The sequence below is a fragment of the Amphiura filiformis genome, chromosome 4, assembly GCF_039555335.1.
Source record: "Amphiura filiformis chromosome 4, Afil_fr2py, whole genome shotgun sequence".
Lineage (NCBI taxonomy): Eukaryota > Metazoa > Echinodermata > Ophiuroidea > Amphilepidida > Amphiuridae > Amphiura > Amphiura filiformis.
The window spans coordinates 63,676,059-63,700,592 of NC_092631.1; the positions used below are offsets into that span (position 1 = coordinate 63,676,059).

The 24,534-nt window shown below is 35.8% G+C and overlaps 1 protein-coding gene across 1 annotated transcript in view; it reads right to left on the minus strand.

The window, feature by feature from the left end:
- LOC140151187 (ras-associating and dilute domain-containing protein-like) overlaps nucleotides 1-24,534 on the minus strand; it is a 106,115-nt gene that overhangs the window by 32,709 nt on the left and 48,872 nt on the right. Inside the window, 2 exon segments of the mRNA XM_072173439.1 lie at nucleotides 8,004-8,569; nucleotides 8,572-9,975. Of these exon segments, the coding sequence (XP_072029540.1) occupies nucleotides 8,004-8,569; nucleotides 8,572-9,975 (1,970 nt within the window).

Here is a 24,534-nt window from a genome sequence, read left to right on the forward strand (position 1 = left end):
ATCTTATGAACACGTCTCAGGTGTTCACACTAGTGTTCTCTAAATAAGTTGAACACGTGTCATGTGTTAAAAAACTGTTACATTAATGAACGCGTTCCATGTGTTGTGGCCAATTTACAGTGTATATAAGTGTGTTTATAGTAAATGTACAGAGTTTTGATAGTATTTTATATGTACACAGAAACTCTTACTTTTGTTGATTGTTCTCTTGTGTTGCTGTTCATTCCTTGTGTTATGCAAGGTGTACTTGCTTTACGTCATTGTTTTATATTAAACATTTTAAGCTGTAAGTATTGTATTTCTTGAATTTTAAATCATATACTTATACAGTTGCTTACATCACACTTACTTTGAGGTTGGTCTGTGTGATGTAAGATGCTGTTATAAGTTTTAATTATTTTTGATAACAAATTATGAAAAGACTTCAAAATCAGCAGTTAATCAATTTTTATTTTATAGTATTGCTTCTAATATTAATTGAAAAACTCCCTCTTCAAAGGCTGAACTGTTCATTTTAACATGGATACAATTTTAATTTAAAATCTTTTCAATCAACTATACAATTATTAGAAATAATTCTGATTCAGGTTTAGCAGTCAAATTAGCTCAATCGATAAGGCGTTCGACTATGGTGCGAGAGGTTGCGGGTTCGAACCCTGGTGGTGTCTAGTTGCTCTCGTGGAGAAAATTGAGTTAGCTTGAAATTCCCCTGGACAAGGAACTTACTGCTAATTTGTCTCGTTGTAACCCGTACGAAACTCGGAGAGCTGATCCTGGTTGTGGAATGTCAAGGGTGTGCGCTCTTGAAGCAGCAAAGTCCCTGAATTGTTGTTTAATGGTTTATGGAATGATGTGGGACCGTAGTGGTCAGCGACAATCTGTAAAGTGTGCCGAGGCTTGTGGATCAACGTCTAGGCGTTGTGCCTGTGCGTAGCGCACTATAAATCACTGTGCTTTTTTCTTTTTTATACCAGGGATATTCACAATGTGTTTACAACCATGCATTTTTGACAAACATTAATACTTTTAAATAAGCATGATAAGTGGGAGCTGGAAGCTATTTAGCACCTGTAGAATATGAAAAAGCCCCTTTTTCCAATGTAAATCTAGCCACTAGGGGCTATTGTTTTACGCTGGAAAAAGACTGGCTACATAATCCCAATGTTTTAATTTTCCTCATTGATTAATTTATGTTGCATTATTTGATATATTTTGATTGTTGCCTATACTTGCTTTGTTATCTTACATTATGAGCATGGTGCAAGTTTATGTTAATTTCTTTTGTTTAGTCCTTTTCAAGTAACCCCTTGCCCCAAAATCCTTATTTCCAAGCCTGCAAACAAAATTGTAAAGTTGAATGCACATCACAACAATTTCCTGAATTTACCTGAGACTAAAATGTCTCGGAGCTTACACATCCCTTTTTTTCTTTCATTTCATCCCAGCATTCATCGATATCTGTTACAGACAATAATACAAAGTTTGAACTGCAGGGGTTGGACGGACACTTATACAGGTCCCATGGGATGTACCACGTTTGTTTTTTCTATACCGATCACGCCTATAGTGAAAAGTGGTATGGAATAGATGATGGTCTTTAGACTTACACGACTCGTATTGATCTTTAATCAATATGGGTCAATGGAACAAGTGCTCTGGGGGTCGGAGAAATCAAATGTGGTATAAAGAACCTAATCTATTATAGATCAGCCAAAGCGTGCTTCATGAATAGCGAGTGTTTGTTCTGTTATTTACTAAATAAATGTTGTCGCAAAAAAAGTTGCAAATCGTGTTTGATGAAACACTTTTCATGTATGGATCTTTTAAAATAAAATGTAATAACATCAAAAAGCAAACAAACAAGATGAAAGTACTGAAAACCTATTTACAACTGGTATATTTGGTAGAAAGTATTATAAAACAAGCTTATACATTTACAATTTTTTAAACATATTTTAAGTGCATGATCTGTGACCTTCACTTGTGATCAATTATATACCCGGTACTATAGAAAAAGTTTCAATGAGTCGATAAACATGACTAAATTATGATGATACCTTTCATGATCATAATAATACAATGGGTTAAAGGTCTTTGCAGACAATATCAGACCAGTTCTGAGATAGGATATAGATTTATTTTCTTGTAAAACATGATGTTACTTTACAATTACTTAAAATATTAAAATGTTTTAAGATATCAGTTTCAGATCTATATATAAAATGTCCTCGAAAAGCAGCATTTTCACTAGGTACATATGAATATGTACATGTATATATGTGTAACATAAAAAAGTGTGTTCGCTTGTTAATGAGCAATTAGTGCTTGTTACATTTTAGAGGGTTTTTTTTGAGTCTCAAAATACTTTTTGAGTCTCATAATACAGTGTCGTTTAATTAAGACATTAAACAAAATGATAATTTCATTAAAAAGAGGAGACATTAATGGTCACTGGTCAGGCATAAAAATATTTTAACAAATGTGTTTGATGTAATAAATACATCACAAAAAGTTATTACCCCCCTTTATAATGAGACAATAACTCTATGCATTAAATTTTTGTTGATCCTTCCATGTATTAATTTATGTAAACTAATCCTAACCCTATCCCTAACCCTAACCCTAATCCTAACCCTAAACTAAACCTAACCCTAATTTTGTGTAAAATAACATGAAGGAATAACCTTAATTTTGAAAATGAAATAGCAAAAAGAAACAAATTTTAGTTCTGCCAATTTTGATACCTCATTTGTCTGGATAGCTCAAAATTGGTAGCCATGGCGACACATTGAATAAAAAAAAAGATTCTATAAAGTTACAATAAAACCTGCTCATGTCAGTGTACCATTTACATTCTCTTCATAACTCATAAATGATGACCCACAGTGACCAGCAACAAAAGCTACATTTTCAATGGGTTCAATCTGCATCTTTTTTCATTCAAAGGGTAACCATGGCAACACATTTTGTACTAGTATTATATAAGGCAACGAATCCTAAAAAATTGCGGAACAACACTGGTTTTTGTGCTCAGTTATATATTTGATGCATAGATTTATTATCTCATAATGAAAGGGGGTAATTACTTTATGTGATGTATCTAATAAGTGATTTTGGATGATTGTTTCCCAATAATTTTAAATTTCAGTGTCCTTCAAAAATTGGAAAAAATACTAACAAAATGTGTGATTACCTGTGCAACTGAAATATCTTGTGTAATTGCATGCACCATAATTGACAACAAATAGGTCTCTTTGATTTGATAAAACACTGCCAATAACTTGTTATTTAAGTGTTAATAGCTATTCCCAATATCGACTGCATGTAATCAAAATGTTGAGCATAGGTTCCAAATTCAACAGCCTACCTTGAACAAACCTTCATGGTATTACCCTGCTACGATAATTGCCTAAATCATTTTTTTTGTGTAAACAAAGTACAAAATATGTTTCAAGCATGCATCAGTTACATAATCACCCTGGCCTATTCATTTCTGATTATTCCTGTTAATTTGTCTCATTATCATTTGTTCTTGTGAAAAGATTGTGAACAAATAATTATATTTAAATGCATGTTTGAAGCAATATTTGTACTTGCCCTCAAAATTACACAAATGACTTGGGTAATTATTGTAGCAGGGTGACGATTATGTCAGATTATATATATCTGCAGATTGATATTTTCATCTCAGGATTTTACGTTGCCATTTGCTCAGTTGTTAGAGTGTTTCGGTTTAACAAATCACTGATTGTCCTTTCAACCAACTAGAAAACTATAGATATAGCTTGGGGTCTTCAAAAATGTTTGTATGGGATGTGCCGCAGACTTTTGAATGCTGACTTTCTCTATACCTACTTTTTGTGTTTTTTGCGACTCTTGCCAATTGTTCACAAAGAGCACCCAAATTTGCCAAAAATGGGTGCTTTTAAGGGCACTTTTGCCAAAATGGGCATATCGTCCACTGAAAATCCACCTATTGATATACTGAAATGGCTGAAATTAGGTACACTTCAAAACCATGGCATATCCTGGCCTGTATACCTTTAATCAGGGAGACAGTTGCTGGTTTCACATCAAAAAGTCAATTTCATTAAAGGGCATATATATTGCTCGGACAACATCATATCATTGGTAAGCTAAATATATGAGGAAAATGAAAATGACTCCTTTTTTGAGAAAATAAGTCGTTTAAAATTGATATACCGCAAAAACCAACTGTAAGTGGCGAGTTCCTTCGAACGAGGCAGATTTGACCTAGAAACTAGTGACGTATAAATATGAACATGGTCAGCTTTGAGAGAATGGACTGTCAACACTCTCAATGCACAAAACGTATACTGTTTTTGTTATCAGAAAAAAACTTGTCGCGCATTACATACATCAAGGTACATCAAAAGAGCTCTCCGAGAGCTCATGTGTACTGCTCACGAACTGTTCATAAATGTATGTCATCAGTCTGCTGCATTAGAAATAAATTTCACTTCGAACGAGCCAGCAAATTCGCATTTGCAGATGATCTTATCAATACCCTCCTTGATTGGTTCAAAATTGGACACAATATTTATTTTGGCCAATCGGCAGGTAGTTCTCATGGGGTTAACATCTAGACTATCTTGGGGAGGAGATGGTGGAGGGGGACACTAATGATTATATTACGCACATGATTGTATGTAGAAATATTTTCACTTCTGGGGGCTTACACAACTCAATTTAGAAATATGTTGAAAATTTACCCCAAATTACCTAGAAGGGGTTAAACAATGAGAGTAGGAGGGGGATGCTTTTTAATGCTACCCTAAGCAAATACAATTAATTAATCTAAACATTTTAGGATATAATCCCATTTGAATTGATAACAACTCATGCAAAAGTAAATTTATATGGTACTTTGGTATAGGCGAAGATGCCCTTTTCCAAATAGTCCTATTATATTTATTATGATTACCTCCATGTTATTGCATTAAATAGGTATAGAATAAAGGGGAAGTCATATAGATTAGGTTATATCTTTTCCATTATGTTTTTTGTTTCATTTCAAAGGTGTGGGAGGTATAATAAATGAGATCTGACCATGCAAAAAGAAGACAATATTTATAGAAGAAAAATCAATTTTACATTTTGTGTATGTGTATGTAGCTATGAAATTACATGTTAAATATATGTTGACAGTTTGTCTATTTGGCCAATAATAGTCATATACAATGCTGATAATCATAAAGGATTGTTAATTGAACTATTATTACAAAAGATGTGTCCCATACTGTTCTCTCTTACATTGAAGGAACCTTATATACTGGAGGATCTTAGGTCACATGAAATTTAAAATTATAAAATACGAAACAAATTTTGTTTCAAAGCTGAGAATTAGAAGAGTTTACAATCCAATGCTGAATGTTTTTAATATATTTGTTTCAATGGAGCCCAATTTCACAGAGACATTTTGATTACAAAATATTATTCTGATTCACATCGAAATTGATATTTCATTGTGTAAACATATTTTTTTATAATTTCAACACACTCTGTATTGTGTTACAGCAGTATTTTGAAAAATGCTTACTAAATAAGCCTAATCCTTTAATTTTGTTGAGTAGTGTATTTTTAGGCCCTCTTTTGAACAGTTTTTCATTCTAGAATTAAAGTTGACCCAACATGAAGTAGGGTTGTCTACTTTCTAGAGTGAAAAAAACTGTTCAAAAGAGGACCTAAAATACACTACTCAACAAAACTAAAGGCCCTCTTTTGAACAGTATTTTCATTCTAGAATTAAAGTTGACCCAACATGAATTTTTTTTTCTTCATCCAAATTTGGAGATGTTCAGTGAAATTTGTGGAAAAAATGAACTATTTCTTTAATTAAAACAAATGAAAATAAATTACAATCTGTATGATAATAAATGCAGGACTTTGTTTTAGTAATGTCTTTGTTAGCTATTTCTTTAGCAACATCTTTGGCAGGCCCGTACGCAGGGGGGTGCGACCGCATCTCCCCAAATTTGCAAAAGTATACAAAAAGTCCCAAAATTTAAGAATTTGCGAGCGTAGCGATCAAAAAAAATCTGTTTTTTAACAGTTTTTTGGTCAAAAAGGTCCAAATTTTGGGGAAAATCCACTTTTCACAAAATTGCCCCCCCCCCTTTGGAAAAAGTCCACTTTTTCAAAATCAGCACCCCCCCAAAAAAATCCTGCGTACGGGCCTGATCTTTGGTAACTATATCTTTTATTTAGGCTTAATTAATACAAACTTTCAATTGATATTATCTCAGTTATTTTCCTCTCCCAATACTCAATATATCATAACCTTTGACTATAACATTTTTGATAGAATATTGTAAAACCCTTTGCACCAACACACCACTTTCGGTTCCTAAGTTTCAAACAACTAAAAATTAACATACCGTATTGGTCCGAGTATAGTCCCACCCGTTTTTTAGGTGAAATTTTTTCACAATTGGGGGGTGGGATTATACACAAATTTTTTTTTTAAATGGTTCATGGTTGACCTAAAACTCGACTATACTCGAAAGTGGGACTATACTCGGACGAATACGGTATTATTATTTCCTAAATTGGATAAATTTATCCAGGAAAAATTCTGGCTAACATCAGTTAACAAGTTAGCTATCGGTACTGACTTGTCATTAGTCTTAAATAAGTATAGAAACTAATAAAGGGTGTTGCATGGATTATTTAATTTCCACACAAAGGATTATGTTGTTTTACTAGACATAGACAGGAAAATGAAATTATAAATCGGAGTAATTTGAGTTCAAACTAAAGTTCTTGTAGTCACCTTAAAATGTTAACTTTTGAGGACCTCACATGATACACATTCAAGTGGACAGGGGCATAAATCAGAGGGGATAGGGGTAGACTGCCCCCTCAGAAAAATGTACAGAATATTATTTTAATTTTAATTTACAAAAAGTTTGCATCAATAAAATTGTGACCCCCCCTATTTCTGCAACAAAAATTTTATGACCCCCCCCCACCACCACTGATACACCTTACCCCCTAAATAGGCTAAAATTGTATTAAAATCAGTCTTTGAATCAAATAAATTAAACACACTATCTGTGGTCATCTTGTGACTACCTACATTTTGTAATGAGCCAATGTGACCGAATGCAACACTGTGTGACATTGTAAATTGGGGAAACCTAGAACTTGTAATCACTTTATCATATTGAATCATCATTATTGGGACAGACACAGTATATGCACCATGAACTGAAATATAAACTCGTATTTTGTTCACACTTTTCAGTTTGTTTATTTGTTTTCATGTTTACAAGGTTTGTGAGTGACTTAATTTCCTGCTGCAATGAATAAGCAAAACAACCTGATGGAAATTAGGTACATTTGTGTATCTTAGTAGGTGTGAGATTGCTTTCCTGGCAAAAAATATTGTATGAAAAAGAGTATGATTAACGGGCAGTCAAATTCAGAAGCAATGTCTATTATATGAGCATATATGCCAATGGGATATAAAAGTGATATATATTGCCACTGGGGAAACAGGGGCAAGAGTTCTGACTGGGGAATTTCCCCCATGCCCCCTGTGGCTCCGCCACTGCAAAGTGCATCAAAAACATGAAAGTTCCACTTGTTTGTTAATATTAATTGAAATGTGCCCAAACATCTCCAAATTTGTATGAAGAAAAAAATCATGTAGGGTTGTCTACTTTCTAGAGTGAAAAAAACTGTTCAAAAGAGGACCTAAAAATACACTACTCAACAAAACTTAAGGATCAGACTTCTTTATTAGCATTTTTCAAAAACAGCATTAACACTGTAAATCAGCTGAGTATCATTTTATTCAGCAATGTTTCAGGCAACAGAACACTTGCACTACCGAGTACTGATGTCCTGTGACACTGAAAAACACCTTGGTTAGCACCATCAGAACAAAAAAGAAAGAGGGTAAAATCAAAATAGTTCAATTCTGATCTTTTACATTTATGAGTAGTGTACATTATTAGAAATGTTAAATGGCTACTTACCCAAGCTAGGCTATGCACCAAAGATACAGCTCTGATGACCAATGCCTTGGTGTGTTCCTCACTGTAGTTATATGCAGCATGCTCCAAGCACATCACCAACACATACGCAGGTGCTAAACCAAAGCCTCTACCATCTCGGCCAGGTTGCATGGACCCGATATAATCCAACACAGCATCCTCTCGATCTATCTGGTATGCAATTTTAAGCCGATTCAAATCTGCATAGTATTGTTGTGCTTTCTTATCGATGAATGCGTTAGGCGGGACCCATTCCTTTGGGCATTCTGAGTTGATCACTAGAGTCTCTTCTTTTTTGATCTCCGGTTCTGATTCCGTTCTTTCCTGAGTTTGTTGATTGGAATCAAAATAGCGGATATCAATGTCTCTTTGCTCTGTTGCAGGGTCTTTAAACATGAACATGTAATTGTTACCAACACAGATGATATCTCCTGAGGTTATCTGTGTGTTGGTAGTAATCAAACTACCGTTGACTGTCACCGGCGCCTCGTTAATAGGCTCAATGCTTATTCTATACACACACTCGTCAACATTCATGGGTGAGTTGATACTTGACGCTGGAAAATCCAGCAGTGATGAGGCAAGATATCCTGGGCTTCTAATGTGATATCAACTACAAGATGTTCAGCAGATTCCTTGTCGTCATGACTACCACTGCCAATGAGGCACACCTGTTGGTGAAGGAGATATAGGATGAGATCTCTTTCAGGATCTCTCCCTTTTAGAGTTAACAAATATGGGCAATCCCTAGGAGGAGCTAAATTATACACTGCAGTTGGTTCATCACTGCTTTCAGTTTCTTCCCTCTCGCTGACCCTTCGCTTTGTGTCTGGTGTGCTACTGCGGGTATCAAAAATTTCTGTAGCAGAGTGTGCTTTCTTAAGAGGATGTTTCTTTACATCTTCGTTACTGCCAAATAAATCAATGTCTTGTCCTGATTGATGTGAATCAGGTATATCTACTGAATATGCATGCCTATGCGACATTTGAATACGCTTCGCATTCACATTGATTCCATGCGTAATATTGTCTACAACATCATTGGATTCAACTGTAGCTCTTTTGCGAATCTCGAATCTTCTCAAGTAACCATCCTCAGGTTTCCAGAATTGACTCAGTTCTATCGGATGTTCGTTTTCTTTGAGGGCTCTTAAACATTCCGTCACCCACACCCTTTCATCTCGCATGTTCGTAAGTGCGACTGATGACCTTCTTGATTGACTGGCCGCATTGTGGAAATTTCCAATCACGTCACACAGGACATAGTCCTGGTAGGAATCGCGAGGTAACGAATAACGTTCAAGAACTTCTTTGATGAGTTCCACTGCGCAAGATTGTCGTGTAGCAAGCACGCTTTTATATTGCGCTTCAGGGCTTATATGTGAGCCAAATATTTTCAAAAGCCCAGGAGTTGCTTCTTCGGTAGAAAGTTCTTTAGAGGTCTTCCCCTCATTTCTAAAACTCATACTTCTAATTACCATATTAGTCAACGACGTCGTTCGAAACCGTTCTTTCATGGATTTCCTCTTTAAATTAGGTGTACCAGAGTCGCTATTTGTGTCTTCATGAGACTGAACACGCCTTCTGTATCTCGGAGTTTGTGTCTTCAGAAGCAATCCACTCAGAGGTCTATCAGACCTTGGCATGCTACCACTGCTACTATTACTGCTGATACTATCCAAAGTCCCTTGTCTTTTTAAAGGTGATGATGGCACCTGGTCCAAAGACCTCCCTGGAGGAAGCGATGATGTTGATGCAAATGGTGATTTGAGGTCACTGTTATCCACACCAAAGAATTTAGACAGGGCCTTTCTTTGCTGGGGAACATCCCCGATATCAGATTGTTCTTTCAACGGAGGCTCCATTTTCTGTAGTCTCATTACAAATCGTACGTTGCGTTTACTGTTGACTGCGATGTCCAGGGGGCATTCTTCAGGGGCCAAGAGAATCTCATCTGGAAACGGAAAAAGAGTACAAAGAAAACAAAATTATTATGTTTATTGTTGTGAGTTCCTAGGCATTTTATTGTGCAGTTGCTCAGTAATGTGTGACTTGTATATCATGTAGTGTAGTGCCTGTAAGTCTAAAGATATATAAAATATCAATTATGTTTCCATATCCCATACAAGACTCATGAACAGTGCATTAATAGCAAGAACAAAGACATTAATGTAATTTGATAACACAAATGAAGCATACTTTCAATACACTCTTAGAAAGTAAGGATTAAATTTGATCTGGTTTAAGACCAGTATGATCCAAGTTTAGATCAAATTTGAGAGAGACAGACACGATCTGGTCCATGGGGGCCAAAGGAGGCATTTTTGAAAATTGAGTTACTGTAATTATTACATTATACATACAATAGGCTATAATTTACTGAAAACACCAAAGGTCTAGCATACTTGATTCTAAAGTTTTTTGATGCCTATTTTCTTATGTATATCATTGTTTTTTACTCCATATTGTTACCTTTATCTCAGTTTCAAATTTGCTGCCTTTAGCCCCCATGGACCAGATTGTGTCACATATGGTCTGGAATCCCATTTCCATAATTGCAAATCAATTTGATTATATTCAAAGTCAAAAGAGTATGCAAGTTAAGATCATATTTGAGCATGATTTCATATGAGACATAATCTGGTCCATGGAAGCCAAAGGTGGATATTGAGATAAAGGCAAAAGTATGGAATAAACAAACAATAAAACAAATAAGAAAATAGACAACACAAATTTCTCAACTTTAGAATGAGTAGCTATTTATTTATTTATTTATTTATTTATTTATTTGCGCTTTCATTATACAGGGTAGATCCTTCAGTGACAAAGCATTGCTATTCTAGACCAGTGGTGTTTTCAGTATTTATGATAGCCTTATGTTTAAGGTAATATAGTAACTCAATTTTCAAAAACGCCTCCTTTGGCCTAGCAGATCGTGTCACATACAAAAGTGGTCTGGACTTTAATCCAAAACCATTGATCAGGTTTCTTAGAGTGTATAACTGATAACACTGTCCATTATAAATCAATTGTTTTCTATTTCTTTGCACATTATACATGAGTGCACTTTCTTCTTGCATTTGTTTATCAATCCATCTCAAATATGATGATGACTCTTTTATTTAATCACGTAGTGGATTTATTTTTGATTATAATTACATTTTATGTCCAAGGTTATGTTTTCTGATAGTACAAGCAACCTACTAAATGTGCCGTGACCAAGCAATATGCATTTGTCACGCAATATCAATATTAGGCACAAAAAAAATGTTTGTTTCCTGTAGCAGGTCTAAAAAGTCAAATGCGAAATGCATTTTTTTTAATCCACGTCTTAAAATGGAAAAAAATACCCTTTTCGCTGCAAATTGGAATGGGAATTTACAGTGAGTTTCTCCGACACACACACAAAAAAAATCATATTTCTTCATATTCAAGAATATTTATGACCCCCTTTCAACCTGCAGTTGTTTTTCACTATGCTCGTTTGTTGTGTAATGTGTAAATGTTTACTCCAGTAGTGTTTTATATTATTTTTTTGTGGTTTTTCCGTTTTTTTCTTTGTAAGTGAAAAAAAAATCAACTGCGCACAATAAACCGTCAAAAACAAAATGCGCGCTTCAGGAAACAAATTTGTTTTTTTTGGCCTTACTACTCTTTCATTAATATTTAAGTTGACAATGTATGATTTTTTAAAATAAATTTGGTTAATTTTTTCAAACCTGATTTTCTGACATGTTTGTAATGTTTGCCCATGTGGACATATGTACCAACTTACACAATCCAAAGTACTACATTACCACTACATCATATTCATGGGAAAGAATATTGTTCAAACAATTCACTTGGTAATTCATTCAAATTAAAGCATAACATTTAGCTAATACAAAAATAAAAAGTTAACAAAATAGAGCTTCACCAGGAAGTAACTCAACCAATATCAATTTTGATGGTTTGTGATTTTTTTCCCAATCAGGAATTACAATTTAGCAATTATAACAATGCTATTACCACCTTTCTAAAATGTACCAGTCCAAAACAATATCACTTTTACTGTTTATCCATAGGCCCTGAAAAAAAAAAGGTTTATCCCTTTTTGCCTTCCATTTGACTGTACACCCAAAACCAGTTCTGGTGTGCCACTGTGAATTAAATACAATCTCATGTAATCACACTTAAGGGGGTACTACACCCCTAGCAAATTTTGTGCTTATTTTCGCATTTTTCTCAACAATTATAGTGCATTGGTGACAAGTAAGATATGTATATTATAGGGGCAAGGACTACAACTACTGTACTGAAAATTCATCAACTCAAGGCAAGTAGTTATTGATTTATTGACCAAATATTGGTTTTCCCTCATTTTTGACTGTAACTCCACAACTGTTGTCTGTGCTGAAATAAAATTTCCAGTACAGTAGTTGTAGTCCTTGCCCCTATAAATATACAATCTTACTTGTCACCAATGTGCTATAATTTTTGAGAAAAATGCAAAAATAGGCAAAAAATTTGGCAGGGGTGTAGTACCCCCTTAATAATATTTGGATGACAAAAACACCCAAAAACTTAGTAAGACAAAATATTATGATGTCATATAACTTTCACATAGGCCTACTCCTTGGGAAGTGAAGAAAAAGATTCACACAGGAGTGTTTTTTCTACTGCCAATGGCAGCACCAGAATTGTTTTTGGGGCGGGGTACCCGGGTATAGATTAGACTACCCCGTAGTCCACTTGCCCATTGTGCATACTCTGGATATTGTATTTAAGCTTAAAACTCTGATTTAATTAATGTGTGCACAATTGATAGATTTTCACATCTGATCAGTCACCCTACTCCCTCTGTTTGTTAGCTTCCCAAGTAGACTACTGACTTTGCCTTGCGGTTAAGATTTTTAACACGGGACTCTATGGAGAGTTAGGCCAATTTCTGGCCTAACTAAAATTGGCCATGATGTAATGCATCTTTAAATGGATCTGCCTTGTGATTGGGCGCCCATATCTCACTATGGTTTAAATCTTCTGGGCCCGCGCCATTACCATTAACTATACCGTACATAACTGTCTGTGGTATTTATGGCGCTTTTGTGTTGACGCTGAAAGTTAATCTCTCATCAAACATCTAGCGTACTTGTGGTTAATGGACTGATAAACAAGTATGCTTGACAGTGTGTTTTTAGAGAGCAAAGTCCAGGGGGTAAAGTTCTGCTTACAATTCAAAGTTCACAGTCGAATTTTCTGGGTTCGCTATCAATAAACTGGTAGATTCCAAAATCAGAATTGTTCAGTATTAAAGTGAGCCGTTATAATTATGCAAGATAATGTTGCATTCAATTACTTTTATTGTCACTTATCGTCTGATATTTTTAACTCTTTATGACCATTTTACTCTTGAATACTTTAATTTGAATAAACATCAGTATAATTTTGAGTTCAACGAAATGGGTTCATCATGACTAATAATAACATATTTTTAATAAAATTCGACTATGGCATAGTCTAGGTATAAATCAACAAATTTTGTGCAAAATTGTCACAAAAAGTGAAATTTTTAATAATTTTGGGTTTTTACTATGGGTGGGGGAGTTCTAACTGGGGAATTTGCCCATGTCCCCCCCCCTGGTGGCACCACTGTCTACAGGATAAATAACAGTACTACATTGAGGATTTGATGTTGAAGCATTTTTTATGTTCAGGTGCATTGAGAAACCATGACAACAAGAAATGAAGCGATAACTTATATCTATCTATCAAGCATTTTGACTCGCATCGTAATATTATCATCAAATAAAAATATATCTAAGGAAGGAAGGAAGGATATATTCGGTAGTATCACACTATTAACAAGGAAGAGGCTGCTTGAAAGCAATAGAAATATTACACAATTAACAATGACACATGTTTGCATTTATTTAAATATCGCACTAGTATATTATTTGTTTTGCATTTTCCTTACAAAACACAGGAAAAATTGAAGAAATTAATCCAAGAAGCATGGCAAAGAAATCTTTCTCACCTGGAAGTCAACATGGGTACCTTTGTGTTTTTTGTCTGTGTCTATATTCTGATTTATTCAAGGTTATTATTAGGAGATGGTACTGCCCCATTTGGATTTCCTCCATTGTCCCATTTGGAAGCATTTGGATTTTTCCTCCAAAAAGTAACAATGTTTTTACAGGTTTACAAGAATTTCAAATACATGCACTGTTTTCACCCAAGCCTCAGGCACTTAAGTCAGTCACTTTTTGGGCGCTCTTTTTCTTTTTAAAACAGATATATCAATATTGAGATAACATTAGTTGCAAACTATTTCCTAACCTTTATATAAATTTATAATAATTAGAGTTGCAGGACAGTCGCCAATAGTACTAGTAGTCCATTGACTTGTTATCGTTCATAATTATCTAAATCTTTATCTTTCCAAGAATATGTCAAAAAAACATCAAATAGTGTGACCTGAAGCGATAGCTATCTATTCAGTCTGTGATTGGTTGCTTGTGGACTCAATCATTGTCAATAGGTTGCATCAATCAAGTAAATACACCCCCACACCCATTGTTTTCCTTCCTTCATCCTCATTCCTCAATCCTAGTCTTCTCTTTCTTTACCCAATGTTACTACAATGAACAGACATTAGAATTCCATGGAATTCTAATATTTATTTACATTCCCCTCAAGAGCATACCTCATCATATCTTTCTTTACAAAGACTTTGCCCTGAAAACAACATAATCTGTCTACATAGAAATGAAGGTTTTCTTTGACTCCCATGGTAACATAAAAACATAGGTCTATTATTTATATTTGCACATACAGAGTATTATGTGGAATAAGCTTCTGCTTACTTTAGAATTCCTGGCAGATCTGCCTGAAGACAGTGATTTGAACACATTTTCAGTTTACCGGGTTTCCTTTGGTCCATGGCCTGGGTCCAATCAGTGTCATATTTTTCTGTTTGGTATGGGGAGATGTATGGGGTCAATGTACAATCTGGGAAACATAGCAAGCAGTTATTGTCTCGCCTGATAAGGCAGGAGACTATATAATCACTTTTCCGTGCGTATGTGTGTGTGTGTGTGTGTGTGTGTGTGTGTATGTGACAAATTTGGTTAAAGTTTTGGTTAAAGTTTGCCTTCCGCCTATTTTCTCGGAGACTATGAGTCGCACATTCCTCAAACTTGGTGGGTGGGTGCATCTTGACCCGAGACAGAACCGGTTTGTATTGGTTAGTGCGTCAAGGTCACTGAGGTCATGTAGGGGTCATCTGAGGTCAAATTAGTAAAAACTGTCGTATGGGCATGAAACTTGGTTGGTACAGTCAACATTTAAAGCCAAATTTTGGAAGGTCATTTCAAGGTCACCAGGGGTCATCTGAGGTCAAATTAGTAAAACTGTCGTATGGGCATGAAACTTAGTTGGTACAGTCAACATTTAAAGCCAAATTTTTGGAAGGTCATTTCAAGGTCACCAGGGGTCATCTGAGGTCAAATTGGTAAAAACTGTCGTATGGGCATGAAACTTGAGGGGTACAGTCAACATTTAAAGCCAAATTTTTGGAAGGTCATTTCAAGGTCACCAGGGGTCATCTGAGGTCAACTTAGTAAAACTGTTGTACAGGCATGAAACTTGGTGGGTATAGTCAACATTTAAAGCCAAATTTTTGGAAGGTCATTTCAAGGTCACCAGGGGTCATCTGAGGTCAAATTAAGTAAAAACTGTTGTACGGACATGAAACTTGGTGGGTACAGTCAACATTTAAAGCCAAATTTTTGGAAGGTCATTTCAAGGTCACCAGGGGTCATCTCAGGTCAAATTTAGTACAAACTGTTGTGCAGGGCATGAAACTTAGTGGGTACAGTCAACATTTAAAGCCCAATTTTGGAAGGTCATTTCGAGGTCACCAGGGGTCATCTGAGGTCAAATTAGTCAAAACTGTTGGTCGGGCATGAATCTTGGTGGGTACAGTCAACATTTAAAGCCAAATTTTTGGAAGGTCATTTTGAGGTCACCAGGGGTCATCTGAGGTCAAATTAGTAAAAACTGTTATGCACGGGCATGAAACTTGGTGGGTACAGTCAACATTTAAAGCCAAATTTTTGGAAGGTCATTTCCAGGCCACCAGGGTCATCTGAGGTCAAATTAGTAAAAACTTTCAGATGGGCATGAAATTCGGTGGGTACAGTCAACATTTAAAGCCAAATTTTCGGCAGGTCATTTCAGGGTCACCAGGGTAATCTGAGGTCAAATTAGTAAAACCTGTTGCATGGGCATGAAACTTGATGGGTACGGTCACCATCAGCCAGATAATCGTGCCCAGCCGATAACCACCAAATTCATTTACCTCTACCAAAAGTAATCGCGAAAGCAGGCGAGACTCGTGGTTCGAGAACCGCCTTGTATAAAGAGTCCATGGTCTAGCTTACAGCCAGGGCCCAGGCCCTCAAAGATTTTTGAGGTATTTTTTTATAACTACCACAGATGCTGTGATGTGAGGCAATTTTTGGTTGAATTTTCTCTCAAAATGAATGTTTGACTGATTACAAAATATACTCAGTAAAAAAGTTGTAGTATTCTTTGATCAGGTTACCATGTTTACATTCCTGCACAACATTAGAGGGATGGGGAATGGGTCATCTCCCACTCCTTGTCATGGGGCACATCCTCCTTCTACCCTGGGCCTTTCTTCCCTTCCTTTTGATCTACTGACTACAAAAATGCTAATGACATAAACATTTTCAAAACGAACTCAACAACTTCTATTTCCTTATTTGCATATTTACTTTGTTAACAAACTTTTCAACTGCCTACTAATTGAAGAGTCTTTGCAAATAAAGATAATTGATGTAAAGTACAACTTGAGGGCATTGACCACTTATTGTGCTTGTTTTGACCAGGCCAGCCTGCCTGACAAAGTACTTGTAATAGTTGAATATTTTGTGAGTAACTCTCCAGTCAGAATTGTTCTTCTATCTACATTTGTACAATTGCCAATTTTTGACAAACTTTTCCCACCAAGATGCAATGCGTGTGACACAGGACGACCCAAGGTCATGAGAACATCATACAGTACTTCTGCCCTACACCAGATCACACGATCATTTACAGGGTAGAGCATCAGTGGAAGCGTGGTTGTTGCCGGGGGCACTCCAACTTTGGAGGTGACGCGTATGTAGGGCTGTTAAGACCCCTTTTTCAGCATCGCTGTCACCCAAAGACCCCATATTTTTTTTAAGAACACACGCTCTGTCACCCAAAGACCCCTTATTTTTCCAGTTGATCTGTCACCCAAAGACCCTTCCAAGTTCAATTTGAACAGCAACTTTCATTTATTACTGATTTTGTTACTTATTTTGAAAAAACAATGAAATTTGAAACCATTTAGAACTAATAATTAGATTTTCAAGGTTTTTGTGGCGCTGCTTCGGCTCTCACCCAAAGATTCCATTAAAAAAAAGGTCATGTTCTCACCCAATGACCCCATGTTTTTACATTTTGCTCTCACCGAATGCCAAAAATCATGCTCTCACCCAATGACCCCATATTTTTCACATTTTGCTCTCACCAAATGCCCCTTAGTGCGTAAGTGCCAGCTCTACACCCATATCCATTTCATATTGAAGTGCCCCTCCCCCCGGGGGTTGTTGGTCTGTTTGGCGGGTGTTACCCGGTAAGAAATATCGTTATGTGCTCAGTGGAAACACACAGATTGAATAGTTTGTCCCATTTGGAGAAGGTTTGATACAATCCACACAGTTCTCATTTTAGTTATGCCCTGGTGTCCCCTCTAAAAGTGGAGGGGCACATCAATCCGGAATATGTTACATTACGTGATGGCAGAAACGTGCAGTGCCTATAAATAGTACCATATTGTTTATATAATCATTGAAAAAAAAGCAATAGCTAAAAATAAAATATATCAATACAAAAATGCACACAATTTCACTATCTAAACATATTTGTTTTATAACTTGCTAGTATTTTATTCATCTTTGTCAATGTAGATACAATCACATTACCCCGGGGTATTTACTTACACAAACACCCATCATCACATGAAAAATCAAGGGTATGACCAGTTATGACAAAAAAAAAGCACTACAACATCAAAAGCAAATTTGCACAAATATCAATACTGATTCAGGAAACACTAGAAATGACATCTTAGAAGTTTGTAAGTATTTACAATGTGATTTCACAATCAAACACGCCGTCAGCAATAATTTGTATTGAGTACTACCTTATGACAAACACACTGGGGCTGGCAATCCTGTGATTGGGGTATCACAGAGATGTACTACACTGACATCATTAGTGCCAATCTGGCTTGAAATGTGGGGGGGGGGCAATCACCTGGATTGTCAAAAATTGGCTGAAAAGAACAAAAAATAGGTCATTTTGCCGAAAGGTGGGGGATACATCTACCCTGTCCCCCAGGATTGACGCCCATGCCATATATAGCCTATCAGTAACCCGAGCCGATATATCTTAGAAACACATAGCTGCACCCTCAGTGGCAGTGCAAGCATTAAAATTTAGGCAGGGAACACTATAAAACATTTAGCAATTTTATCCTATTGCTGCATGAAACACAAGATTGTTTTATCTTTTCTTCTATTAGAATTTTTAGAGGGATGTCTTCCCATGGAAAAATGTTACAATGGCCTCCAAAAACTGAATACCATCTGAGAAGTAATTCCTGGGTAGGATAGTTTACGAATTACATTTTGGAGGCTATTGTAAAAGGGACCTATCTAGCTCTATACCTTGTCTTTAAGGTGGTTCAATTGGTACCTTGATGAAGTATTCCAGTAAAATATGTTAAGAGCACTTAGCATGCCCACACTAAAGCCCTTCACAAAGCACAAATTTAACATCTAGTTGAGAAGACAATTATCTTCAACTTCTAACAATTTAAATCATGCCTGTAGTACTCATAAACTTAATAAAAATTCCTTTAAAAAAGGAATGGGGCGCCCAATGGGAGCTTTGATGTGATGTGCTGAAATTGGGGTGGGCACTCCCACTTTGGAGGTGACACATATGTAGGGCTGTTAAGATCCCTTTTTCATCATCGCAGTCAGTCACCCAAAGACCCCATTACCAGCACATGCTCTGTCAACCATAATGTTTTACGGAGTGCAAAATCAGTGAGTTAGAAAAACATATCAGAATTTGTAACAAAGTAAACACACATAATGAGCATGGGGAAGAGTTCAGATGCAAGAGCCAATGAACACCAATTTCAACCTTTTTGAATGAGGGCCACCAGACCATCACCTGCCCTATAAATATGATGGCTTTAAATTGACATCCTTTAATAAAAAAATTGTGGAAGTACAATGATCAAAAGTAATATATTGACCAGTTATTGGACCTAGGACAATATCCCAAATTGAGACAAGTGGATAGGGCCTATATATCAGTTTTTGCAACTGAACTCTTCTCTGTAAGGAAACCCACCGTTCTACAGGTGAACGGACCTTTTTAAGTATTGTTGTTCGGTGGGGCTTTTGTTTACAATCACCTTAAATATCGCCAAAATCTGTAAATATTAATCTTTTGAAATACAAAAAAAATCCTTTTCTACTAAAAGCCATAGAATAGTGTTCACCTTTTCTTTCCTCCTCGATCATGTCGAAGTACGAAGTAAAATATTCCTGTTTTTGTATTATTCTCCTTATAATTTGCTACAATTCATGCAATTATTCTCTTAATTTGTCAAACTTCAATCATCATCATCTCCGTCAAGAGTAGTCTTGCCAATAAATAGCACCTTTGAATGTAATATGTCATAAATAAGTACAGAAACTTTTTAAAATTACAACTTTTTATTTTTTGAACGTGATGGAACAATCAAGAACATATCATTTGAATGTTCTTTTGAATGTTCCATAATATGGTGAAATTCAATCTTTTACTTATACTTCAGAGTAAAGAATACATCGACATGATCGAGGAGGAAAGAAAAGGTGAACACTATTCTAGGGCTTTTAGTAGAAGAATAATGTTGTTATAACATCCACTCTCCTCGTCACCTCTAAAAAGAGTATGTATGTTTAACAAGACACGTTTCTGCAACTTACCAAGAAAAACAAGAAGCAACCTTTTTCAGAGTTAGTAATAGTATCAGCTATTAATTAATATACACGCTTGATTGAATGCCTCACACATACAGCTGCTCGCGCACACACTATGCGCTCGCTAAGTCCACGAGGGCCACAAACTGCGGCTAATGATGGCATTGCTCATCAACATTTTCCTCTTGTCCGCTCTGCAGTGAGCAGGAGGTGTTTTTTTAAAATTTTGATCAGAAGTATAGTTTCTTAGCTCAAGTTTGTTTTCCTTAGGTCAAGTTTGTCTTCATGTCTTTATGTAAATTTCATGAGGAAGTTCATTTCACCAATTTTGGGAGGGATGAAGATTTAGGAAATAAATTAAAATCAATGAGTATGAGAAGCCTCAGTGCATGGCAGTTGAGATAATTATTAAGAATCAATCTCTTGACCCAAAAGCTGACACTCAATTATTGAGACAAATAAAGCTGACACACAAGAGGAATCGCATGGGTCCTATATAGGAGATCCCAAGTCATTTCTGCCCCATGTCCATGATTTTTCTCAAGAGGGGGAAATACCCGAAACTTTTGTTTTGATATATTATTGGCCTTAACTCAAGAACCACAGAACCTATGGATGGAGTATTGGCTTATAGAGGCCATCAGCCTTTTCCGCAGGATGCACCATGATGTGGGTACTGCCGTTCTGCATGTCAAGCGTTAGACATTACGCCCGATTACGCGGAAGTCACAGCGCGCGGCGTACCTCTTCAGTCAAGCATCAACGCGGTGATCTTAGCAACAGGGCACTCCGTACCCACAAGATGGTGGCGTTGACGTCACAATGACTACCTCTATTTCCTATATGATCAATGTATTAATATTAAAAATTCCACTGAAGTTTTTATTTTAGTTATATGGTTCAAGACCGATGTAGCTAGGGGAAACTTGTGGTTGCCTGCTCCACAGTCAAATGATGATGACATGGCTAAAACCAGGTGGCATGCGCCGTGCATTCTCTAAAGTCAGTAAAATTCCATCGTCAACCGTGTAATTGAATGGGATTATTTTGAAATTTTAAAACGCTTGAAATATCACAAACAAATAGGCCTATGTTAATAAATAATATAAATACAAGCTAAAATTACCGTTGGGGTTCGATAATGAACCCCACAAAACTAACCGAGTATATGGAAAATGCCATACGGCCAGGGCGCCGGGCGGTTTTAAAATAAGTTGCCGGGCGGTTTTAAAATAAGTTGCCGGCTCTATCGGCTCTATCATGCCACTCGCTGCCTGGCTAAAACGAGACATATTATATTCATAGATACGTAAATAATGTATTAATAAATAAGCTAGCTGTTATATAAGCACTTTCTACAGATCTGTGAGTGCAATATTTGAATTAATTTTCAGATCCTATTTTTAATCAAATTCTGTACTTTTCATAGAATATGTCAAGAAGAGCCTTAGGGCCCAACATACATATATAAACAAAACAAATGGATTGTGTAATATAAAAGCTATATTGAAATAACATCTTCTTTATCATTTCATCAGTTCAGATGTAAAATGGGATTTATGTCCAAAAGCTGCTTTATTTATTGTTATATCATTTGTTAGTTATGCAATATGAGTATTGAGTTTTATGATGCTTATATTTAGGGAGGGGCACTGATTATGGTGTTAATGCAATTAATGCATGTGTCATTAAAATTATTATATGTTCAAAAAGAAATGTGCTTCTAGATATAAGCTGCAACTATAAATGCCCGGTAACATTGATACAAAATAACAAAATAAGAGCCTGAAACTCAGTCATAAACTTCGACAGTATTATCTCATATATATGAAAAGACCATTAATCTTATTTCAACGTACATCACATGATACGTTCATTGCGTAGGACATACGACTGGTGTAAGTTTACGACCAAGTTTCGCAAACCAGGCCAAAGTGTATATTGTGTTTTGTAAGTGAATTCTACCGTCCTAGTCATCAATCATCCCTATATCTAACTAAAGCTAACTAGCCGACTTCATCAGACTTTCATCATTTTGGTCCAAAAGTCACATATTTTTGTTTGCTATTCATTGGTATAGCCCTGCAATGCATCAAATGTCAACTCCATCAGAATCTGCAGCCGTATTCATAATCAACAACAGTTACGTGCATTGTTTCTAAGGATTTCCCTCAAACACGTTAAAGCGCACATTAAAGTATACACTCTAAATTAGAAAGACTTAAAATTTAAATCTTAGTTGAGACTTGAAAATTTGTAAGTCTTTAAGATTTATTTTACGCAGGGTTTGATTTAAATTTTCTTTGGGATCGGGAAAAGATACTAAATATTATACTTCCAAGTTCTAAATGATCATCTCCTCTCATACCATTAATCACATTAAATAAAACATTTACATGTACACAAAATGTACAAAATTTACCAACCGCGAAAGACCCTGACCGCGAAAGACGGGTGACCGCTAGTTACATATAAAAGATAAGGCAACAGAACAAAAATCAGCCATTTTTACTGTGGATTGATATTGGACTGAAAAACGCAAATGAAGCAAATTGAAAATTTGCAAAATCTTTACAGATTTTGGTCATTTACACACAACAAATGCCAGACTAACTGGACAACCATACTTTAGAGATTCGAAGTTGTCCACCTGTACCGGGTTACAGTTTTGACCAAAAAATGTAATTTTTACATGGGAAATTGTTTTTAAATGACTTATGCATGATGGAAAGTTTATCAATTTACTAAGATGGATGTTTGAATCAAAAAAGTCAATCATAACATTTTTCTGTGACCTATGGTTTTGACCTATGACCTCTTGGAATTCATAAGTAGGCCTAAAATGCATGTTTTTAGTAATTTTGTTTATTTTGACCAAAAATTGAATTACACTTTATATTATTGATATACAGGTCTTCTTTAATTTTAACCTATTATGAGAATTCAAAGAGAAGACAGTTACCATGGAAACAGTCATTTACACCCATATTTTGTGAATTTTACTAGGAAATTAGCTTTATCTTACAGCTTAGATATTTGCTTAAAAATGATAATTAATGGCAAAAATTTGCCATGGAAACTGCATTCTCTTCAAATTTTTGGCAACATTTCTTTCAAATGTTGAAGTGCCTTTTGTAATAAAAGGTTTCAAAACATTTTCATGACCTTTATATAACCCTACATAGTACATATGAATGTTATATTAAAACACAGTTTGACCAAAACCAAAACATGTTTATAACCGGTTAATAACGTTTTAAAACATATTTTGAATTTTCTTATGTTTCAACAACTATACTGTCATGACTGTGTGGGTGTTTCATACTATTAATAAGTGTATGTTATCACACAATGCGCCCAACGAGTGTGATAACACACTTATTCTGCCAGTGTTTACAAGCAATATGACTTTTACCCACTCACTATTGCTAAAATGGATGCATACCAATGTATAAAGACAGTTATACTATAGGATGAAGCTCGTTCAAACAACCATTTAAATAAAACGGGGGCGGATCCAGGAATTTTCAATAGGGGGCACCATGGGCGCCGAGCCACCGCTGCCGCCAGCTCGGTACCCACACAAAGTCAGGCGCTGCTCTGCATAAAATAGGGGGCGCGGCAGCACTCTTCAAAAGCAGGGGGCGGGGGGAACCCCACCCCCTTAAATCCGCCTCTGTAAAATGATACTAAATTTTGTCCATTAAAAGTCTCAAGGGTCAATTTATTTTACCTTCTAGCATTGGATCAATGTTACAGTTTTGCAATTGGGTTATTCTAGTTGATATCCCCCCCCCCCGGAAGACATGAACTTTTAAAATCTTCCACACAGGGACTGTGAATTTCAAATGGAGTTACCTGAATGGGTGACTCTATTTAAAATTTACACCTCCTGTGTGAGAGATTAAGGACTGTTTTCTATAGGGGCTGGGGTGTATGGATTTCAACTGGAATTTCCGACCAATTTCACCTACACCACTATTCAGCAGATTACATTTTCAACAATACATGCATTATAGCTTTTTGCATACTTGAGTGAAAATGGAGGAGAACAAATCTTTTGTTATAAATAGGTGAAATTAAAAATAGTAATGTCAAGGCTATGCAGTGATTAAGTAACCTTTTTTAAGTAAACTTCTTGCTAATAGATCAAACAAAGGCAGATTTGTTTGAATTATTGCATAGAGCTGGAAATGCATAAAAATGGATTTGTCATGTTTATAAATTAAAGGTTTCTAATTTGGAGTCTTCTAATTTGAAGCTTTCAAAATTGAAGTTTTTGATATTAAAGGTTTCTAATTTGAAAGTTTTGAAATTGAAGGTTTCTAAGTTGAATGTTTCTAATCTAGAGGTTTCTAAATTGAAGTTTTCCAATTTGAAAGTTTTTAAATTGAAGGTTTCTAAATTGAGGTTTTCTAAATGAGGTTTCTAAATTGCAG